The 21,943-nt window shown below is 43.8% G+C and overlaps 1 protein-coding gene across 3 annotated transcripts in view; it reads left to right on the top strand.

The window, feature by feature from the left end:
• The window catches only part of CD109 (CD109 molecule), a 128,172-nt gene that overhangs the window by 26,755 nt on the left and 79,474 nt on the right, over positions 1-21,943 (top strand). For all 3 annotated transcript variants that reach the window (XR_003521615.2, XM_027603213.2, XM_027603211.2), the window contains exons 4-5: positions 3,340-3,570; positions 9,628-9,753. Coding sequence is in view for 2 of the 3 variants with exons in the window: in XM_027603213.2 (XP_027459014.1) it covers positions 3,340-3,570; positions 9,628-9,753 (357 nt within the window). In the remaining variant the exon portion in view is untranslated. The remainder of the gene's footprint in view (positions 1-3,339; positions 3,571-9,627; positions 9,754-21,943) is intronic.

The following is a 21,943-nucleotide window of genomic DNA, read 5'->3' as shown; positions in this document are numbered from 1 at the left end:
CTTTCAGTAATTGTGACCCCAAGAAGGCCGAAGGCAATTGATCAGCAGAGATTCAGGAGCTTTTACTTCTGGGGTCCTCTCCACTGTGGGGAGCAGGTTACAACCCATCCTAGGTCTGGTACAGAGAGAGACTTTTGTAGAGATTGCTTCCAATCCACGGTGTTTTCTTCATTCTCCTCATTCTGCCCCTCTGCTGTCAACAATGGAAGGCTACGGTCTCTACTAGGGCTCTGGAGCTGTAGTACCATGTGGAGTCTGCGGGGGCACCCGAAGGCATATAGTGATGCCCCGTGGCTTCTAGAGTCACCCCTGGTCTACAGATATACCAAGTTCACTTGTCATCTCTGACTTTCCAGCCCTGGGATTAACACTGAGGCTTTGAGCATCTTGAATTATGTAAATCTTACATATGCAGGAGGGGGAGGCAAGTTTTCTAATGGGGCAGTTGAGAAAGCAAATTACTTGGGGTAGCTGAACGGAGCAGAAAGATAGCTCTCTCCTCGTGAGGCAGTGCCAGCTCTCTGAAGGAGGACAGAGTAGGGCATGGAGAGAATGTTTTTGGACACATTTTGTGTTACATCTCCTTTAACTCCTTGGCGTTCTTGTGATTAATGGGCCTCTTTAGTTTTGGGCCTCTTCATCTTTAATTTGCTGTAAATCTTCAATCTATCTGTTCTGGAGCCTAAAAATGATCAAACTATATCCAAACCATGAAAAGCAATCCTATCAAATACCATATTTTAAACATGAAGTATTTATGAATCTTTGCCATATGTCAGTATATGATATGCTGGCATAGATCGTGTCCTGCTTTTAGGATTAAAATATCTATTTAAAAGAATCTGAGAGCTGAGGTATCATTTGAGAAAATTGAATATAAGAATGCAGGTTCCAAGGCTAGACTCCCAGCCCTACTAGGGCACACATCTTTGGTTCATGTTTTTTCCCAAGAACTTAGAACAACCTGGAGCTAGAAGGTGCTCAATAAATGTTTATTGAAGAAAAGCTGAACTCGACACTGGAGGTTATTTGAATGTGATGCTACTGATTGTTTTTTTCTAACTTTTTATTAAGAAATTTGCAAATATACAAAAACCTGAAGGAGTTTCTTAGTGAACACTTTATACCCACCACTCAGAATCTCCCATTAACATTTTACCATATTTGCTCTGTCACATGTCTATCCATCTATCTGTTTCTCCATCCATTAATTCATCTTATTTTTTAAATGTATCTCCAAGTAAGTTGTGGACATCAGTACTTATCTCCCTAAATATATATATATTTTAAAGATTTTTATTTATTTATTTGACAGAGAGAGACACACAGTGAGAGAGGGAACACAAGCAAGGGGAGTGGGAGAGGGAGAAGCAGGCTTCCCGCAGAGCAGGGAGCCCGATGTGGGGCTCGATCTCAGGATCCTGGGATCATAACCTGAGCCCAAGGCAGATGCTTAAGCACTGAGCCACCCAGGTGCCCTCCCTAAATATTTTTTGCTGACGATTTTATTGGCGCTTTGTTACATTTCCTTTATGTTCTTATCCATCTTGCTAGCTTTCAGGTAGCTGCTATGACTGGAAGATCTCCAAGCTTTCTGTGGACAAAACTTATTTGCAAAAATGAGTCAGAATTTAGTTTTAGAACCACAGGTTTATTAAGGCGAAAACCAACTGAAAATCAGGTATGCTAGTCTATTGTGTGACTGATCATCCCAAAGCTTTGGCATAGAACAATAATAAACTTCTATTGCTTCTCACAATTTCCGTGGGTCAGGAATATGGGGACTGCAGAGTTGGGTTGTTCTGATTTGGGATATTGCAAGGCTACAGTCAAGATGTCAGTTAGCCTTGGGCGCCTGGGTGGCTCAGTTGGTTAAGCGACTGCCTTCGGCTCAGGTCATGATCCTGGAGTCCCGGGATCGAGTCCCGCATCGGGCTCCCTGCTCAGCAGGGAGTCTGCTTCTCCCTCTGACCCTCCCCCCTCTCATGTGCTCTCTATCTCTCATTCTCTCTCTCAAATAAATATATAAAATCTTTAAAAAAAAAAAAAAGATGTCAGTTAGCCTTGCAGTCACCTGCAGGCTTCACCAGGGCTGGGGTTCCTCTGTAAGGTATCTCATTCACATGGCTATCAAGCTGGTGCTGGGTGTTGGTGGGAGGCCTCAGTTTCTCCCTTTGTGGGCCTCTCCACAGGCTTCTTCTTTTTCTTTTTTTTTTTTTTAAAGATTTTATTTATTTATTTGAGAGAGAGAGGATGAGAGATAGAGAGCATGAGAGGGAAGAGGGTCAGAGGGAGAAGCAGACTCCCTGCTGAGCAGGGAGCCCGATGCGGGACTCGATCCTGGGATTCCAGGATCATGACCTGAGCCGAAGGCAGTCGCTTAACCAACTGAACCACCCAGGCGCCCTCTCTACAGGCTTCCTGAGTGTCCTCATCATGGCAGTTGGATTCCCCCAGAGAGAAGAATCCCAGAGAGAAAGGGAGAACCAGGCAGAAGCTACCCTTTCTATGACACAGCTTCATTCTCTTCTTGAGAAGCAAGTACCTAAGTCTGGAGAAGGCGGCTCTACCTTTGGAAGGGCAGAGAGTTGGAGAATTGTCGGACATGTTCAAAGCCACTGCACGGAGGCTTTTGTTAGAGTAGCATAGCTCATCATGGGTTTGCATCTCTGCTCGTGACCTGGAGCGACTTCCCAAACTCGTCCAAGCCCCAGTTTCCTTGTTTATAAAACGGTGTTAGAGTACCCGCCTGAAGGATTGTCATCAGGTGAAATGACACAGGTCACGTAAACTGCTGAGTACAGCTTCGGGTCTGTTCCTGCTGGGAGGTGGGAATTCTGTTAGTAAGTGCCCCAGGAGAGCAGCCGCGCCCCCATCCTTCCCGGGACCATGACCTGTGCTGTGCAGGGTGCAGGAAGCGTGTGCGCGGTAGGAAAGAGCTCCAGAGAGTACAGCAAGGAAACGAGTCTTGCACAAATGTGCTTTTCACCAGTTGACAGCTTCAACTAGGGAGACATGGAAAAAGTGTTGAGAGATACTAGATATTCCGACCCACGGCAACCGCGAGGAAGAACTTGCACTTGGAATAGGAAATGACAAGGTGACTGCTGCTGAGCCCTCCATTCCAGGAACCCTGCAATTTAGCTGGAGAGAAAACTACAGGATGTTAGAAGGGAAAACAAATTATTTAATGTTGGTGCCTAGGAGGGGTGAGTTTTTCAACATGGCAATTACTTTTAATAGTACTATGGATTTAAATGTTCTAGTCTGACTTATAATTAAAAACACTTTTGAGGTAAAATGAGAATGTCATTTGTCTGATCTCTTTATTTTCTCCAGCTACCTCTGAACAGTGCAGACGGGATTTATGAGCTGCATGTAACTGGACGGGCCCAGGATGAGATTTTATTTTCTAATAGTACGCGCTTATCATTTGAGACCAAGAGAATGACTGTCTTCATTCAAACAGACAAGTCTCTATACAAGCCAAAGCAGGAAGTGAAGTTTCGTATTGTTACACTCTTCTCAGATTTTAAACCTTATAAAACTTCTTTAAACATTCTAATTAAGGTAAGTGCCAGACAGAAATAAAGTAAGTTCAAGTCATCTTACTAAAGCTCTCTTTGAAGTCTTGCTCATGTTATTTTAGAATTCACCATGGGTAACCTTCCCTCCCAACACGAGAGCGCTCTCTCTTGGAGGGGAGATGGTAGAGCAATGGATTCAGAGCTTAGGCTCTGGAGTTGGCCAGCTTGGGCTCCAGTCCTTGCTTCTTCATCGATTAATTCACCTGTTCAAGATTTATTGAACTTCTGTGTTCAGGGCCCTGGGACGGGGCAGTGAACAGAACAGATTAAATCCCCTGCTCACATCAAGCATATATTTCAGTGAATAGTGTGGAGACAGACACTAAATAAACACATAAATATGTGTCCTGGGTCCTGGGTGGCTCAGTCGGTTGAGCATCTGACTCCTGATCTCAGCCTGGGTCTTGATCTCATGGTTGTGAGTTCCAGCCCTGCATTGGGCTCTGCTCTGGGCAAGGAGCCTACTTAAAAAAAATATATATATATAAAGGAATTTGTGTGTGTGTGTGTGTGTGTGTGTGTGTGTGTGTGTGTGTGTGTAAGAAAGTATTTGTTTGCTATTTTCCCTAGGATTGTTAGGCTAGTCCTATTTGAGCAGAGACCTAAAGGAATTTAAGGAATGAGCCCATATACAGGGAACAGCTGTGTAAAGGTTCTGAGGTGGGAACTTGCTAGGTGCACTGGAGAAAAAGAGGCTGATAGTGTCTCAGGGAGTGAGGGGACAATATTAGGAGATGAGGTAAGATGTAGGTGGGTTGGAGGAGGGGTCATACAGGGTCTTCTTGATCATCATATGGGCCTTGGATTTTACTCTGAGTGAAATGGGAATTCACTGGTGAATTATGAGGACAGGCAGAACATGCTTTGACTTATAAAAGGATCACCATCTGCCCTAAGGAGAGTAGATGCTAGTTGTGTGACCTGGAGAAAATTCATCTCTCTGAGCCCTAGTTTCTTTATTTCTAAAATGCGTAATAATAGGGGCACCTCGGTGGCTCAGCCATTACGCATCTGCCTTCAGCTCAGGTCATGATCCCAGGGTCCTGGGATCGAGCCCCGCATCGGGCTTCCTGCTCGGCGGGAAGCCTGCTTCTCCCTCTCCCACTCCCCTGCTTGTGTTCCCTCTCTTCCTGTGTCTCTCTCTGTCAAATAAATAAATAAAATCTTAAAAAAATAAAAAAACATGCGTAATAATAATATCTCACAAAGATTTCTGTGAGATAATCCAAGGAAAGCATTTAGAATTATGCCTGACACATAGTACATGCTCACTAAACATTAGCTCTTATGTTTATGGGACTCCTTTGGCAGGGAGTCATTTGGCCTCAGCTCCAACAACACTGATGGTCTGGAGGCGGCATAGTTAGACTGAATGCTTTCCTGTGAGAACCAAGTTGGAGACAATTGAGATCCAGCTGGACCTGCTTTTCTACATTGATGCTAAGGAGAATATGAGACATTTGATCACTTCATAGAAATAGGGTGGTGACAACCCATCCCAGTTTTCCTGGGACTATCTTGGTATTACAACCAAAAGTCACTGGTCTTGGGAACCCTCTTGGTTACCCTAAGGGTTCTGATGAATACCATGGAATGGAAGTCAAGTTCAGGCTTTTTTAGTTCAGTATCTTCTTACTCTTTTTAACTTCTTTGTTGTTATAAATTAAACTAAAAAGCAAACAAAAATCAAGTGAACTTCAAGCCAATTTGTGTTTGTAATAAATACAACCTTGGTCAGCATGGCGCTCAATGCATATTTCTTGAATTTCCAAGAATTGCAGCTCTGTGAATTTCCGCTTTTGCTATGTATTGGAATGTCTGTAAAGGAGGTTGGCATAGTGAATAGCATTTCTTTTTTTTTTTAGACATTTTATTTCATTTTATTTATTTATTTGAAAGAGAGAGCACAAACAGGTGGAGCAGCAGGCAGAGGGAGAGGGAGAAGCAGGCTCCCCACTGAGCAGAGAGCCCTACATGGGGCTCGATCCCAGGACTCTGAGATCATGACCTGAGCCGAAGGCAGATACCTAACAGACTGAGCCACCCAGGCACCCTACTGAATAGCATTTCTAAATTCAAGTAGCTCTCTAAGCAGGGTTTTATGGATTGCACTCATACCATCTTTCAAATCAGCATCTTCTTGTTTCAGGCTGTTTCTATCCAGTCGGCCTTGTTCTACCTGTAGTAATAAAAGTCAGCACTGGATAAATTGCCTGCTTTAGGCATTAATCCAGAAATAACCCTGCTGATGCTGGACAAATTCCTTACAGGAGTTTGCGAGGATTAAGTGAGATAATTTAAGTAAAGCATTTAGAACTGTGCTGGTCTGCGCATTTTTATTATTTTGCCTCTCTATGCTGCTTTAGGGTCTGCCTCTGAAACCTTCAATTTGTACTCTTGGGCTCTTCTCTCCAATTTTGAACTTAGCTTGCCACATTTGACTTTCTCAGAAGCACTCAGAGAAATCTCTCATCCTAGTGGCCTGGCCAAGATGTGGCCCTCTTGGCCAGGGGAGGGGAGTTTACACTTGTTAGAAATCCACCTGGAACCAGAGTGTTTGGGCACAGGTGACTGGGCGGGAAGCCATCCTCTGCTCTGTGCATCCAGGCAATGAGGCTGGGGTACAAACTCAGGTCCAGCCGCCTCCTTCCCTGTAACTTGCGGCCAGATCGGAGCTTTGATGCCCACACTGCTGTTCTCCTTCATCTGAAAACAGTCATCTGGGCCAGACTGTGATGTTTTCTCTATTTTTCAGTGTGGAATAGTTGGTTTCTTGGCAAAACTTCCCAGAAAAAAGTAGAACTTAGAAGAGCCCCTGACTTGAATCCATTTGTACTTGCTAGTACAGCACCACCTGCAGGATACGGTGGAGAAGTGCATCTGATGGCTAGGAGGCTGAATTCTCAGGACCCATCTGGCCCAGTCAAGACCATCAGTGATACTGTCAATAACGATGGAACGGGACAGATGGTAGCTACACTTGTGGTGAACACAGTGTAAGGTGTAAACTTGTCAGATCGCTAAGTTGAAAAAGAATGGCTGTAGGATGTAGCTAAAATATTGATTGTCACAGCATATTCAGGGGTGATCAGTGGGGTTTTTTTTGCTTTTTTTTTTTTTCTTTTTGGTTATTGAGTGTTACTCATTTTGCCTGCCTCAGTAACTGACTTTCTCAGGATGCAAGGACCTTCAGAGCCCTTTGGCAGTGGTAAAAACATGCCCTAATTCCGGCTTCCTCCAGCTAACGTGGGCTAATGCTATGGAAATAAGCTTCTTCGACCCTGGCCTGGCAGCTGGCTCAGCTGGCTTATGCCCTGACTTCCTTCTTGAAGAAGGTGTTGCTCTTTGTCCAGGTGAATGACCTTACCTGGGGAGAGGTGTTGTTGCCTTGGGGAGATACTTTGTGATTGTGGCCTGGAGGAGCTGTGGCAAAACCAGGACGTCATCCCTGGTGAGGTGAGGGGGCCGCCTTGTTTAAGTGATTTGACTTCTCCAGTTCTACATGCTAGACAGACCCTGGGTGCATAATCCAGGACTCTAACGAGTGGCAGAAATTCTCCTTGGGGACACATTCTCCAGCCAGGGAGCTTATTGCTGGAGACGGTCTGGCCCAGGCATCTGATACTGCGCTGAGCTGAGGCACCTGACAGAGATCCAGAGCCATCTAAAGGTGACTCAGAGGGCACAAGGGGCCACCTTTCCAGCCCCTCCAGCCTGTGGCTGTGGTGGCTGTGCTGGGGACACTGTTCACATAGTACCTGGCTGTCCTGTGTGTGACCTTGCTGGGTTCTGCTGTGACACCACCATGCCTGGCCCACACACATCCTGATGTGTGAAAACTTCTGGTGTTTCTACATTCTCTCTGTTTTTGGTGACAGTTAGGCCTAGGTCTAAGACAGGCTTGAGGAACCAGTGAATTATCTCATTCACTCCCAACCCTCCAGATCCTCGGGGTACAAAGTCATCAAAGACTCCATTTAGGACTTCCTTTGCTTGTAGGGCCATGGCCCCACCTGGGAGAAATGTAAACCCTCACCAAAATAATGCACCAGCAGAGTACGAACATTCCTTTCCCGACAGTTTATATAACACTGGGAATTATTGTTATTTTTTTATTTTTGTCAGACGGACAGAAGAAAATGGTATTTTTTTTTTGTTTTCACTTGCATTCCCTTAATTATCAGGCAGCATATATTTATTAGCTATTTGTAGTTTTTCCTTTGCTTAAACTCATGTTTAAATGCTCATGTGTGGGTCTCCCATGCATCATGCTGTGGCAGGCACAGGAGAACTGACGGCTGATTACAATGCCCATCCCAGGAGTTTGCCAAGGATGGTGACCTGCTTAGTCTTGACTTGCTTTTGGTCTTTGGTTTTAACAATTAGTTTCTGGCTTACTAGACTATGCTTTACTCAGTTCTCAGCATTGTACTTACCTCTGACTTTCACCTTCTCCCCCACTCAGGAAGAGAGGTTTCTTCTGGCTTCTAGTAACTGGGCTAACCCACTACCTCTCGTCAAAGGATAGAGAATAAGAATAAGGGAAAATATTTGATCCCTGCTCTTAGGAGCTCACGGTCTAGTTGGGAACAAAAAACCCCATATATCACCCATGAGTACCTTACGCAGTAATATGTCTCAAAGGGGGTAAACTCTAGGTGTACTAGGGACTCTCCAGGAAGTGACCATTTCATCTGTTGGTGGTGTGGATAGGAGGCAAGACACTGGACCTCATTGCATCAATTGGCAGGAAGGGAGGGCATTCCATGCAGCAACTATAGAGGCCTAGATGCAAGGGTGAATTGCAAGCAAATCTGTATGTTTGGAGGAAGATGAGCGTAGAAATGTAGATGGAGTCAGACTCCTAAGTTCCGTACACCATGTAAAGGAGTGTAGACCTCATTCTGTAGGCAAACAAAAGCCAGCATCACCTAGTGGTCCAGCATAATGATCATAGCCAGGGTGTCTTCACTGCCTGTTGTATGTCTGGAACTGGACGAAGCATGTTGACCACTTTGCCTCAGTCTGAGATTTGTGTTTCAGATGGATAACACTGTCAGCAGTGGGGAAGATGTCTTGGAGGGGCTACACTGGAGGAGGGAGATTGGTGGTAATGGTTAGAAAACAGGACGTGGTGGCTGGATGTGAGGATGGAAAGAAGGGGATAAATTAGAGAGAGATTCAAGAGACGGAGTTGACAGGGCTGGGAATGTGAGAGGAATCCGGGATGGCTGCTGGATTGGCTTGGATGAATGCTGCGTAAGGGGATCGTTGTCTGGGAGAGTCTAGGAAGACTGAAATGTTTTTCATGCATCCCCTTGGCTGATCATCTCTGTGATACATTTTGTTGGATTAAAAGGCACATGGGTTTGAATCCTGGATTCACATATTACTTACAGTTGAGCGCTTACCTAACCTCTCTAGGAATCAGTTTTCTGCTATAATGTGAGGACATTGCTCCCCTGGAGGAGAATTACAATGATTTTTTGATTTTATTTATTTGTTTGACAGAGAGTGAGCACAAGTGTGCAGAGTGGCAGGCAGAGGGAAAGGGAGAGGGAGACTCCCCACTGCGCAGAGAGCCCGACTTGGGGCTCGATCCCAGGACCTGAGTGGAAGACAGACGTTCAACCAACTGAGCCACCCAGGCGCCCCAGAATTATAATGATTGAGGGATGTGTGAGTTGTAATGATAAGACAGAGTGCTTGACATGTGGTGGGCCTTGAATACACGAGGCCTGTGATCTCTACAGTTAACAATAACAACACAAGTTTGGTGGTGTACATTGTGTTCCGTGTAGAAGGAAATCTGGTACCAAGAATTAAAAGGTGGAGCAGAATAAAGATGGAGAATATGAGGAAGGAAGAAATTTTGATTATCTTCTGTCTAGTAATATATAGCCAACATTTTCCAAAAACTATCTCTGTTGCCATATTTTGGATGTGCCTGGGAGTGCTGCAGGGCATCATTCATAACCAGATAGGATACACATGTACAAAGCTGTCTTTATACAGTTAACATGTATGGTTTTCATTGTAGGACCCCAAGTCAAATTTGATCCAACAATGGTTGTCAGAACAAAGTGATCTTGGCGTTGTTTCCAAAACTTTTCAATTGTCGTCCCATCCAATACTGGGTGACTGGTCCATTCAAGTTCAAGTGAATGTGAGTATGAACGTATTTTTAGGGGGAGTGCTAAAATGATTTAAATAGGTCAGGTGGGGAAATATCTTCAAAGTCATTTGTTCAGTGAACAGAAAAATGTTAATCTGAATATCTAGACAATTTAAGTGGTTTATTTTTAATTTACTGTGTTTATCAATGGGTCATCTTTCATTGTAACATACTAGAGTTTTAGTCATTACTGCTTTTTTCTGTAATACAATGTATGAAGGTTAAAACATTGCCTTTTAGTGTAAAACTGATTAATGTTTATTTTACTTATTTAGTGCATACGTTGAGTATTTTAAAACTAAGCAATGAATACGTAGTTATTATTTGGCAGATTTCATCTCTCTGAATAATGACTCCTGATGAGATTGGACTAACCTACTTTATCTTTGTTTTAAAAAACACAGTGGTCTTCGGAGGTGGGTCGGGGGGGTGGGGTAACTGGGTGATGGGCATTAAGGAGGGCACTTGAAATAATGAGCACTGGGTGTTATACGCAGCTGATGAATCAGTAAATTCTACCTCTGTAACTAATAATACAGCATGTGTAAACTAAATTGAAATTTTTTTTAAAGATTTTATTTATTTTTTCATGAGAGACAGAGGGGGAGAGAGAGAGAGAGAAGCAGAGGGAGTAGCAGGCTCCCAGGGAGCAGGGAGCCCGATGCGGGACTCGATCCCAGGACCCTGGGATCCTGACCCGAGCCGAAGGCAGACGCTTAACCATCTGAGCCACCCAGGCGCCCTAAACTAAATTGAATTTACATAAAAAATTAAAAATAAAAACCACAGTGATTTTAAACAGCCACACTCATTTTCTGTTCCCCAGTCCTCCTTGTCTCCAACTTCTCCACCTCCTTCCTTTGTTCAACTGCCAACTTTTGTAGCTCTGAGACCTAACAGGGCAGGTGCACAACGCCCTCCTCTCTCTGCCCTAGGTTCTCTCCTGCTCATCACTGTGTGATCTTGAAGACTCATTGAGTATTTTCCCATTTTCTTTGGTATTTATTAAAAAATATATAAATGTATGAATAAGAGCTTTTAAAAATAGTTCTATTAAAGTAGCTTCTCACTGCTGACATTTTGGACAACAGCTCTTTGCTGTGGGCATTGTCAGGTGCACGGGAGGATGTTTAGCGGTATCTCTGCCCTCAGCCCACTAGATGCCAGGAGCAGCTTTCTCTTCCCTCCGAGTGTGACAAACGCGCGTGTCTACAGACATCGTCAGTGTCCCCAGGGGAAAATACCCTCTCTCTCCAGCATTGAGAACCACTTTATCAGAAGGAATAATCATTCATTAGTATAGGACCTTAAGTGAGATAAAAGTACCAAGTGCTTCATCAATAAAAACTAAAGAAAAATTTTCCCCTTTAGTTAACACATTTTGGGGTGACATCCTGAAAGCAGAACTCGTCCCCCCTCGCCAGCACGTGTTTTGAGCACCCACGTAAAGATGAAGAGTGCCGTCGGCCTGTGGAGAGGTGGTGCTGTGGAGGGAGACGTGGGCAACAAGAGAATGTAGAGGGCGCGCGGGGGTTAGCGGGTGACGAGCCCAGAGGGGACCGGACATTTGTGCTTACCGAGGAGGAGGAGAGTGGATGTTTGGGAGACTTCGGAGAGAGAAAGCTGTGTGTAGAGGTGGGGAAAATGCAAGAGAGCCTCACAGGTCTGGGGGCGTGGGGGAAGTCTGGTGTTCCTGGCACGCGTGGAGGAGGATGGGAGCTGAAGATGAGGTACGCACGAGTTTGAGGGCGTTCGGGGTTTATTCTCAGTACCCACCTTTGATTTCACTGTAAGCTCTCCAGGATCAGTCGTTTGTTTATCCACCCGTCTGTCCATCTTCCCATCTGTCCCTCTGTTGAATATGTGGTGCGGGCTTATAGGGCAGTGGTGGATACAAGGAAGTAAACACGCGGGATCTCTGTCCTCGAAGACCATCGTGTGCTGACAGGAAGAGAGGCTAAGAGCTGACTAACTCGAGCGTGTCAGAAAACCCAAGGCAGCACAGCAGCGGAGGGACCGCAGGGTGCTGAGTCAGCGAGGTCCAGCGGGTGCTTCTAAGGCTGCAGTCTGACTGGGACCAGCGTGTGATAAAGAGGGTTTATTGTAAGGACGAGCGCCGATGCTTGTGGGGACACGGCTCCCTCCGTCTCTTGTGGCCTGTGTCGTTCTCTCGTTCTTCTGCCAACCTTTAAATCCGAACCGGTTGCAGTGGCTCCGCTAAATAACCAATATCTCAGAGCCCTACAATCCAGCCTCTTCACCGGTGGCTGGCAAGCTGTGGACGGGCTCCCTTTGGGTCAGGTGTCCACTATTGGCCCATTCAGAGGCACCTCTGCACGCTGGCCACGTGGGGTGGCAGCCTCCAAGAGGTTAATTTGTTCAGTGAGTGGTGAACAGAATATGTGCCAGAAGAGAGAGGGCGATAGAATAGTGGAGAAAGACTTTGGAAGATGTGAGATCATAGGTTGGAAGATTTATAGGTTTTCTCATGCCGTGGTTTGTGGACTCGACCTGTCATGTTGCTTTGGTAGGAAAAAAAGACAAGGAAATGTAGGTACTTACAAAATTCAAATCGTTGACAAGATTTGGCCTTTGCCCACATCTAAAGCCTTGTTAAGTGCCCACCCTTATCCTTGAACCCTTTGCTTTAGACATATTATGTGCTTTAAGTTTCTTAAACTCACAGTTCTGTCTGATCCCAGAGCTTTCCCCATGCTGTTCCCTCTGCCTGGAACACTCTTTCTGCTGTAATTCTAGATGCTTGCTTTTGCCCTTCAGGCATCATCTAAAATGGCCTGATCCCTCTAGACATCCCCAGAGCACTCTGTGCTTGGTTCATTCATGTCACTTTTAACTGGTGGTACCTAATAGACTGTGGTCTTTTGGGGCTTGTTTGCATCTGTATCTCCGTGACTTAGCACATGTTTTGTGCTTGGATATTAGTCAGTATCTATTAGATGAGTGTATTAAAGCTCTATGATAATCCTTTGTATTGAACTAAATATAATTTCTCCTTTTCCACATTCTGTAAAGCATCTTCGTCTTTTAGAAGACAAGCATATTGATCGGGTACTTACTGGTGATTTTTTCCCCCCTAATTTTATTGAGGTATATTTGACAAATAAAATGATAGGATATTTAAAGTGTACAATGTGATTATTTGATATATATACACGTTATGAAAGGATTCCTTCCAGGTGACATCATGTAAAGGCACACACTAAGGGAAAATAAGCACTTTTATTAAAAAAAAAAAAAAAAAGGGTCCTTTAAAGGCCGCCAGGGGTCAGTATAATCAAAGAAATGTTATGGGAAGCAAACCCAGACTCAGTCTTTGTCTCTGGTTTTTATCTTTCCTTGACTCCTGCATAGCATTCAAAGATTGTTTATTGGTTATTATTAAACTCTTTTTTTTCCCCCAGCAGTGAGTAATGACTATGGTGGAAATGTATTTATTATTTAAATAGTCCACCACGGTAAACTATATTTTCGTTTTTCTAAGGCAGTGACCATTCTCAGTATAAATCTCAGGGAGGAGAAAATACTTATTTCAGAAGAATGTTTGAAATTCCATTTGTTTTTAGAAAAAATATGGAACAATCCTAGTATTACACTTATCAGAGCTTTGATTTGTAGTGACTGTGCAGATTATCAGCGTGGCATTCTTAAATCACCCTTTTTGCTAGGTCAGAAAAAGGATCCTTTAGGTAGAGCACATTTGGTGGGTTCCTTGGCATTTCTACAACTATAAAATGTACCTTTATGTGAGTGAGTCATTTACTGTATGCTAACCTTTCTGGGTTAGTTACATTGCTTTTGACCTTCAAGTTTTGGTTTTCACTTTCAGGATTTTTTTATAATGAGTAATTATTTTGATTTAGTAAGATTTCTAAGTTTTTGTTCTTATTTTATCTTTGTATTGTGTAGCATATAATGGTAGAGCATAGTAAGTTCCCTATATATTCACAGACCTACTTTTTTTACAATGCTAATTTAATTAAATTGCAAAGCTGCTCTTGATGATAACTTTTAAAGTCTTTTAAAATTAGTAAAATTTAGTCAGAGCACTGATTTTTTTTAAAAGTTTTTATTTTATTTATTTATTTTTTAAAAAGATTTTATTTATTTATTTGACAGAGAGAGACACAGTGAGAGAGGGAACACAAGCAGGGGGAGTGGGAGAGGGGGAAGCAGGCTTCCTGTGGAGCAGGGAGCCCGATGCGGGGCTGGATCCCAGGACCCTGGGATCATGACCTGAGCTGCAGGCAGACGCTTAACGACTGAGCCACCCAGGCACCCCTAAAAGATTTTATGTATTTATTTGAGAGAGAGCACAGGCTGGGGGAGCATTAGCTAGAGGGAGATGCAGGCTCCCTACTGAGCAGAGAGCCCGATGTGGGACTCGATCCCAGGACCCTGGGATCATGACCTGAGCCGAAGGCAGACACTTAACTGACTGAGCCACACAGGCATCCAAGAGCACTGATTTTTTATGTGTGCTGCTTATGCATGTACTGAATTTGTATACCTGCCTGGAATGTGGATAGTTCTTTGCTGCGTTGGGGACTGTGCTTCTTCTCTTGAGAAGAATCACCATCCTTTCTACCTCTTCCAGCCTCCTGCCCCAACATCCTTTCTCCCTTAACTTCCAAGGGCACTGTGACCTCCCCTCAGAGGGAAGAAGTTTATTTTAGCTGTAATGCCTCTTCATAGTAGTGTGTATTACAGAGTTGCTATATTTCAGGTACATTAGAGAACAAGTGGGGAAATGTGCTCCAATTTAATAATCATCTTACAAATATCCCTTGGGCAGATAACTTGTGAAAGTTAGACGTTGCTTGTATTTTCATTTTTTTTTTTTTTTTGGTAATACTTCTCTAGGTGCCTTATCTCTCTAGGTATCTATCTCTTGACTGGTATCCTTGGCTTTCCCAAATAGTTGCATATTTTTTTTCATTTTTTAAAATTGTGGTAAAATATATGCGGAATTTACTATCTTAACTATTTTTGAGGGTACAGGCCAGTGGTATGAAATACATTCGCATTGTTGTGCCTCTGTCACGGGTCTCCATCTCCTGAACTCTTTTCATCTGGCAGAACTGAAACTCTGTGACTAAACACTAACTCCCCAGTCCTCTTCTTCCTCAGCGGGGGGGCAGTCTTCGCTCTCCTTCCTGCCTCTATGAATTTGACTATTCGAAGCACCTCATATGGGTGGAGTCATATAGTATTTTTCTTTTTGTGACTGACGTATTTCACTTAGCATAATAACCTCAAGGTTCATCCAGATCGTCACACATGTCAGAATTTCCCTCCTTTTTAAGGCTGAAAAATATTCCATTGTATGTATATACCAGGATTCATTACAAATGGTCTTGCATCTCTGATTTAAAAATTGTATTCCAGGTTACTAGAATACAAACAAATTGTATTTCTGGCTTAGAGGTTCTTTCAAAGAACTTCTAACATTGGTGTGTGAACACCAGGCTCCTAGAGCGGGGAGGGATCTGGCCATCCCAGCCCTCTCCCCAGGGGCGCCCACAGCCCCGAGTTCCAGGCCTCTGGGTGATCTAAGCATGGGCGCTCATGTTCCTCTGAGAACCCGAAGGGAGATCGAGTCACAGAGACAATCCTGCTCCATTGATAATTGGGCCATTGCCCTTTTCCGTAGTGGGCGATGGAAGAGGGAAGCCTGTCTTCCCTTCCGGAGGAGTTCGTGCAGCAGAGTTGACCGCCTGAGGCTGCACTTGCTAGAACCTACCAGTGGTTCTCTTTTTTTAGATTTTTATTTATTCATTTGAGAGAGAATGAGCTGGGAGAGGGGCCGAGGGAGAGGGAGAAGCAGGCTCCCCGGTGGAGCAGGGAGCCCGATGTGGGGCTCAATCCCAGAACCCTGAGATCATGACCTGAGCTGAAAGCAGACACTTAACCAACTGAGCCACCCAGGCGCCCGCCTACCAGTGGTTCTTAAACAGCAGTGTGCCTAAGAACCAACTGACTGGGGAGCTTATTTAAGATGCCGAGTTTAGGGCACCTGGGTGGCTCAGTTGGTTAAGCGACTGCCTTCGGCTCAGGTCATGATCCCAGGGTCCTGGGATCGAGTCCCACATTGGGCTCCCTGCTCAGCGGGGAGTCTGCTTCGCCCTCTGACCCTACCCCCTCTCATGTTCTCTCTCTCTCTCATTCCCTGTCTCTCAAATAAATAAATAAAATCTTTAAAAAAAAAAGATGCTGAGTTTGGGCCCCGCCCCCAGATCACAAGTCACAATATCACAAGTATTGCTGGCCTGGGACCTAAGAATTTGCATTTTAAATAAGCACTCTGGGAAATTCCATTTGTCTTCTGGACCACATCTTGAGAAGTGGTGATTTCTGTCCTTGGCCAGGCAGCCTTACTTTCTGTCCATTCCTCTGAGAGGCAGAGTCGGGTGGTATACAAGGCACGGAACAGGAGACATTCTTTAATTCCCTAGTGGGGAGACTCTGAGCTATTGACTTTGACTCTAGGTAACTAGCTCTATAGACCTGGCACCCTAGCTTAACCATAACAGATTTTTGGGGAAAAGCTGTGTTTTTACAACAGTATCTCTGGTGATTTAGATGCATAGCCAGCAGAGGAACCACCAAACAGGCAATCTTGTGGTCTCTTTGAACTGCAGTTTCTCAGCCCTTGTGTCTCCCTGAGGCAGTGTTGGGGTGGGGACGAGAAGAAGGTGAGAGCTCGTAGTCGAGGCTGGAAATCAGTCTTCTGGAGCCCTGTCTAATACATGTGCGTGTGTCCAGTTGTTACGGAATTCAGATGCATTCTGCCTTAGTTGCTCCTTCGTTTATAGCAGTTGCGTCCATTCTTTTGAGTTACTTGTTGTGGCAAGGTTAGTAAGGGTTGCCAGCAGCATCTCACAACTTCTCATAGCCTTGCAGCGTGCCCCTTATCTTTCCGGCCTTGCTGCCTAGCTGCTGCCTGGCTCGGTTTGCTTCGGTTGGAGCCGTTTGTCCTAGGAGCACATCTTTGTTTGGACAGTTCCTGTCCTTGAAGTTCTCTGCAAGTAGCATCTGGTGACCCCTCCCCTGGCTTGTGCTGACAGCTGAACAGAAAGCATGGAGCAAACTGTGACAGGTCAGAAAACAGTGGCATCCTCTGGAATTTGGATGGAGCTTCCAAAATACTGTCACTAGCCTCCGCTTGAAGGAAGACTGCTTTCTTTCTGGGAAACACTTCAAGTTCTTCAAGTGTGCAGGGAGAAAGTGGGGGAGGGAGGGGAGTTGGTTTGAGGATTTTGATTTCTTATAGCAGCAACTGACAGAGGTGAGCACTTCGTTCTCCATTCTCCATGGGCCCTGATACACATCATCTCTACTGCAGCACTTACTGCTCAGGGTAGCTGTTTCCTTGTATTGTGGCAAAATGTAAATAACATAAAACCATTGTAGCCATTTTTAAGTGTATAGTGTTCAGTGGCATCAAGTACATTTACATCCATCACCACCACCAATTTCCAGAATTTGTTTCATCTTTCCAAACTGTGATCAGGGTAGTTTTTAAAAATATGACTGCCTTATTTATTAGACTGTGAGTTCCTTAAAGGTAGGAGTTCTGTTTCATTAATTTTCATGTTTATTCTGTCTAATTGGGTATCTGACCTGTTGCAGGAACTCGTTCATGCTTGTGGGAGGAAAGAATGAGTGAATGAATGGTTTCTCCTAGGCTATTGCCATTGATTATTATCCTTTGCTTTTTTTTTTTTTAAGATTTTATTTATTTATTTGAAAGGGAGAGAGAGAAAGGGAGAGCATGCACAAGCATGAGCAGAGGCAGAGGGAAAGGGAGAAGCAGACTCCCTGTTGAGCAGGGAGCCCGACGTGGGGCTTGATCCCAGGACCCTGGGATCGTGACCTGAGCCGAAGGCAGGCACTTAACTGACTGAGCCACCCAAAATGCCCAGTGGGGTGCATTTTAATTGCTGGACTCCAACCTAATTTTTTTGAGGAGTTCCTTGTCTTGTTCTTCCCCGCCAAAAGCTGCCCTAGGAGTGCTCTTCCTTTCAAGTGTGTCTTACCTACTGCTCTCTTCAGGTACCTCTTTTTTTTTTTTTTTTAAAGATTTTATTTATTTGATAGAGAGCGACACAGCGAGAGAGGGAACACAAGCAGGGGGAGAGGCAGAGGGAGAGGGAGAAGCAGGCTTCCTGCAGAGCAGGGAGCCCGATGTGGGGCTCGATCCCAGGACCCTGGGATCATGACCTGAGCCGAAGGCAGACGCTTAATGACTGAGCCACCCAGGCGCCCCCAGGTACCTCTTTTTGGCAACAGGCAGAAACTCTGGGATCAGACGTTAGCATCAGTGAAATGGAGGCTCTCAGGAGACTGTCAGCACGTAGCACGGTTACCCAGATCCACCTCTTCATTTTATGCAGGAGGAACTGGAGAGAAGTTGATGTGACCTGGTTAGGTTTACATGGTGTTTTGGTAGCATCAGGGCTAGGAGCTAGATCTCCTGACACTTTCAGCTGTAGAACATTAAATTATTTAATATGTGCAGCAATTGCTATTTAAAGATGGTCACCTTTTTGGTTGAGTTTAGATGTCAACAGAGCTTGCTGTATGCATTGGTGGAGAAGGTGTTCATCTCTGTGACATGATTTGAGGGTGCCATACAATCACTCCCTCACACATTGGCTTGTTTTCTTTTTAAGTTTTCATTTTAATTCAGTTAGTTAACATACAGTGTAATATTAGTTTCAGACGTACCATATGGTGAGTCAGCACTTCCATACATCACCCTGTGCTCACCACAATTGCCCTCTTTAATCCCCATCACCTCTCTCACCCATCCCCCCACCCACCTCCCCTCTGGGAACCATCAGTTTGCTCTCTATTGTGAGGAATCTGTTTCTTGGTTTGCCTCTCTCTTTTTTCCCCTTTGCTCGTTTCTTTTGTTTCTTAAATTCCACATGTGAGTGAAATCATATGGTATTTGTCTTTCTCTTGCCAATTTATTTTGCTTTCACATTATACTCTCTAGCTCCATCCATGTTGTTGTGAATGGCAAGATTTCATCCTTTTTTATGGCTGAGTAATATTCCACTATGTGTGTGTGTGTGTGTGTGTGTGTGTGTGTGTGTGTGTGTGTGTGTGTGTGTGTGTGTGTATACATGCCATATATATATTTGCCACATCCTCTTTACCCATTCATCAGTTGGTGGACACTTAGGCTGCTTCCATAGTTTGGCTGTTGTAAAAATACTGCTATAAACATTGGGGTGCATGTATTCCTTTGAATTAGTATTTTTGTATCCTTTGGGTAAATACCCAGTAGTGTGATTGCTAGATCATAGGGTAGTTCTATTTTTTAACTTTTTGAGGAACCTCCATACTGTCTTCTATAGTGGCTGCACCAGTTTGCATTCCTACCAACAGTGCACGAGCTTTTGTTTTTCTCCACATCCTTGCCAACACCTGTTGTTTCTTGTGTTGTTGATTTTAGCCATCCTGACAGGTGTGAGGGGATATCTCATTGTGATTTTAATTTGCATTTCCCTGATGATAAGTGATGATGAACATCTTTTCGTGTGTCTGTTGGCCATCTGTATGTCTTCTTGGGAGAAATGTCTGTTCATGTCTTCTGCCCATTTTTAATCAGATTACTTGTTTTTTGAGTGTTGAGTTTGGTAAGTTCTTTGTATATTTTGGATACTAACCTTTTATTGGATATGTCATTTGCAAATCTCTTCTCCCATTCAGTAGGTTGCCTTTTAGTTTTGTTGATTCTTTTCCTTCACTGTGCAGAAGACTTTTATTTTGATGTAGTTCCAATAGTTTATTTTTGCTTTTGTTTCCCTTGCCTCAGGAAACATATCTAGAAAGAAGTTGCTATGGATGTCAAAGAGGTTACTGCCAGTGTTCTCTTCTAAAGGTTTATTTATTTATTTATTTATTTGAGAGAAAAAGAGAGAGTGAGAGAGCACGTGGCGGTGAGGGGCAGAGGGAGAGGGAGAGAGAGAGAGAATCTCAAGCAACAACTCCCCACTGAGTGGGGAGCCCTGTGTGGGCCTTGGTCCCACAACCCTGAGATCATGACCTGAGCCGAAATCAAGAGTCGAACACTTAACCACCTGAGTCACCCAGGTGCCCCTGCCTGTGTTCTCTTCTAGGGTTTTTATGGTTTTAGGTCTCACATTTAGGTCTTTAATCCATTTCGAATTTGTTTTTGTGTATGGTGTAAGAAAGTGGTCGAGTTTCATTCTTTTGCATGTAGCTGTCCAGTTTTCCCAACACCTTTTGTTGAAGAGACTGTCTTTTTTTCCATTGGATATTCTTTCCTGCTTTGTCAAAGATTAGCTGTGGGTGTATTTCTGGGTTTTCTATTCTGTGCTATTGATCTATGTGTCTGTTTTTGTGCCAGTACGCAGTGTACCAAATTGTTATATCTTATAGTTCAACATCAAAAACAGTAACTTTATATTGATAAGATGTGTGTGTATAGTTCCATAAGATGCTTAGTTTTCAATGACAGAAGGAGTTTTGGGAAAATTAGAGCTCACTGGACTCTGCTAGTGGCCGCCCTGGTACCAGGGTGGGTCACTACAATGAATACCATGTCCCTGGGTGGAGTGAGAAAAGGAGAAATGAGCAAGAAATGGAATTATTTTGCCTCAAGGGTAACTTTCCCATTCAATACAAAGTTATAGCTACACTTCTGCTTTTTCCTCTTGCTTGAGATAGGTGCCCAAGAAGGGGGTCATGTGGCATAGCTTTAAAAACTTTTTTTTTTAATTTTCTGTAGAAACAGGGTTAAGCGGATGATTTTTGTTTGTTTGTTTGCTTGCTTTAAAGAGAGTGTGCTTCTAGTTAGCACTTTTCGGCTAAGGAAACCAGTTTGTCTGTTGTATAATACAGCATAATATTTGTCCTGCAAATGGAGAAACATCTTAGGAGTATGCATGTGCTTGTGGCATTGGGTGACTGGTTCGCCATCCTTTAACTGGAGTCTTATATGGTCTATGTCTTGGTTATTGGTTAGATCCATTTTCCCCAAGTCCTATTACTATGAGCAACTATCAGGTATAGAACAACTTAAGTTCTGCTTTAGTTCCAGTCTTTATGAGTACCAGAATATTTGTCATTCTTTCTAATGAGAGAAGGGATTCAGGAAAATGCTGTCTCATGGGGGAGATTCTGGCCCCTCCCTCCTAACTCTCAGTAGATAATCTTTCTTTCTCCTTCATAAGCAAAACAGAATTTGTCAGATAGGAATTTATTTAAATTCCTCTGCCAGATCTATGTGTCTGCCTGTGTGTGCGCCCATCTCAGGGTCATCCTCTTTCCAGAAAAGATTTAATTCTTTGTATCTAAGACCAAAACTTCAACCTCTTTCCTGGCTTCTCCCTTCTACTTTCTCAGAAATCTTACAATATTAATGATCTCTTCTTTCTCCTGAATCTTCAACCTGGATTTTTTTCTCTCTTTCCCTCTTTCCTGGATCTTTCCACAAAATCTAGTCTGTTCAAATCTCTCACATGATTAAGGGGAGGGGAGAGAGAGAGAGAGAGAGAGAGAGAGAAATTGGGAGAGAGAGAGATTGGGAAGGGTCACTAAACTCTCTGACCCTAGTTTCTCTGCCAGTAACTTCACTTTCTTTGTCTTTCCCATTGTAGCCAATCCTTTAAAAAAAGATTGTCTAATCTCTGTGCCTCCCACTTCCTCAACTCATTCCAGTTTGGCACTTAGGTTTCTTTCTACGGGTTTGCTAGTCTGGATTCTTCTCCTTATCTTGTTTTGTCATTTATTCTTTCTTACATATGGGCATATCATAAGGTTTGGCTTTATGTTTCTTTCATTTCTCACTCTAGACCACGTCATCCATAGATATGGTTGTATTTTCCTTCTATACATTAATGACTTTCAAATTTGTCTGAGAGAATCCAGACCTCTGTGTTCTAGACCTTTATAATCACCTGCCTACTTAACATCTCTACTTGGATGTTTTAAAGGCTTCCTGAACTCCTCATGTCTGATTATCATTCTTATAATCTTCCCTCACCGCGTCTCTAGCATTCTCCAGCATTCTCTAGCTTATTGAATTACTCTACCATCCACCCAGTTGTGCAAGCTGGATAACCTTGGCATTTTCTTGACATCTCCTGCTTTTCACCACCCTCACCCAGACCTTCACCGATTCCCA

Source organism: Zalophus californianus, chromosome 7 (genome assembly GCF_009762305.2).
Source record: "Zalophus californianus isolate mZalCal1 chromosome 7, mZalCal1.pri.v2, whole genome shotgun sequence".
Taxonomy (NCBI): domain Eukaryota; kingdom Metazoa; phylum Chordata; class Mammalia; order Carnivora; family Otariidae; genus Zalophus; species Zalophus californianus.
This window is presented reverse-complemented; position numbering and strand designations above follow the sequence as displayed.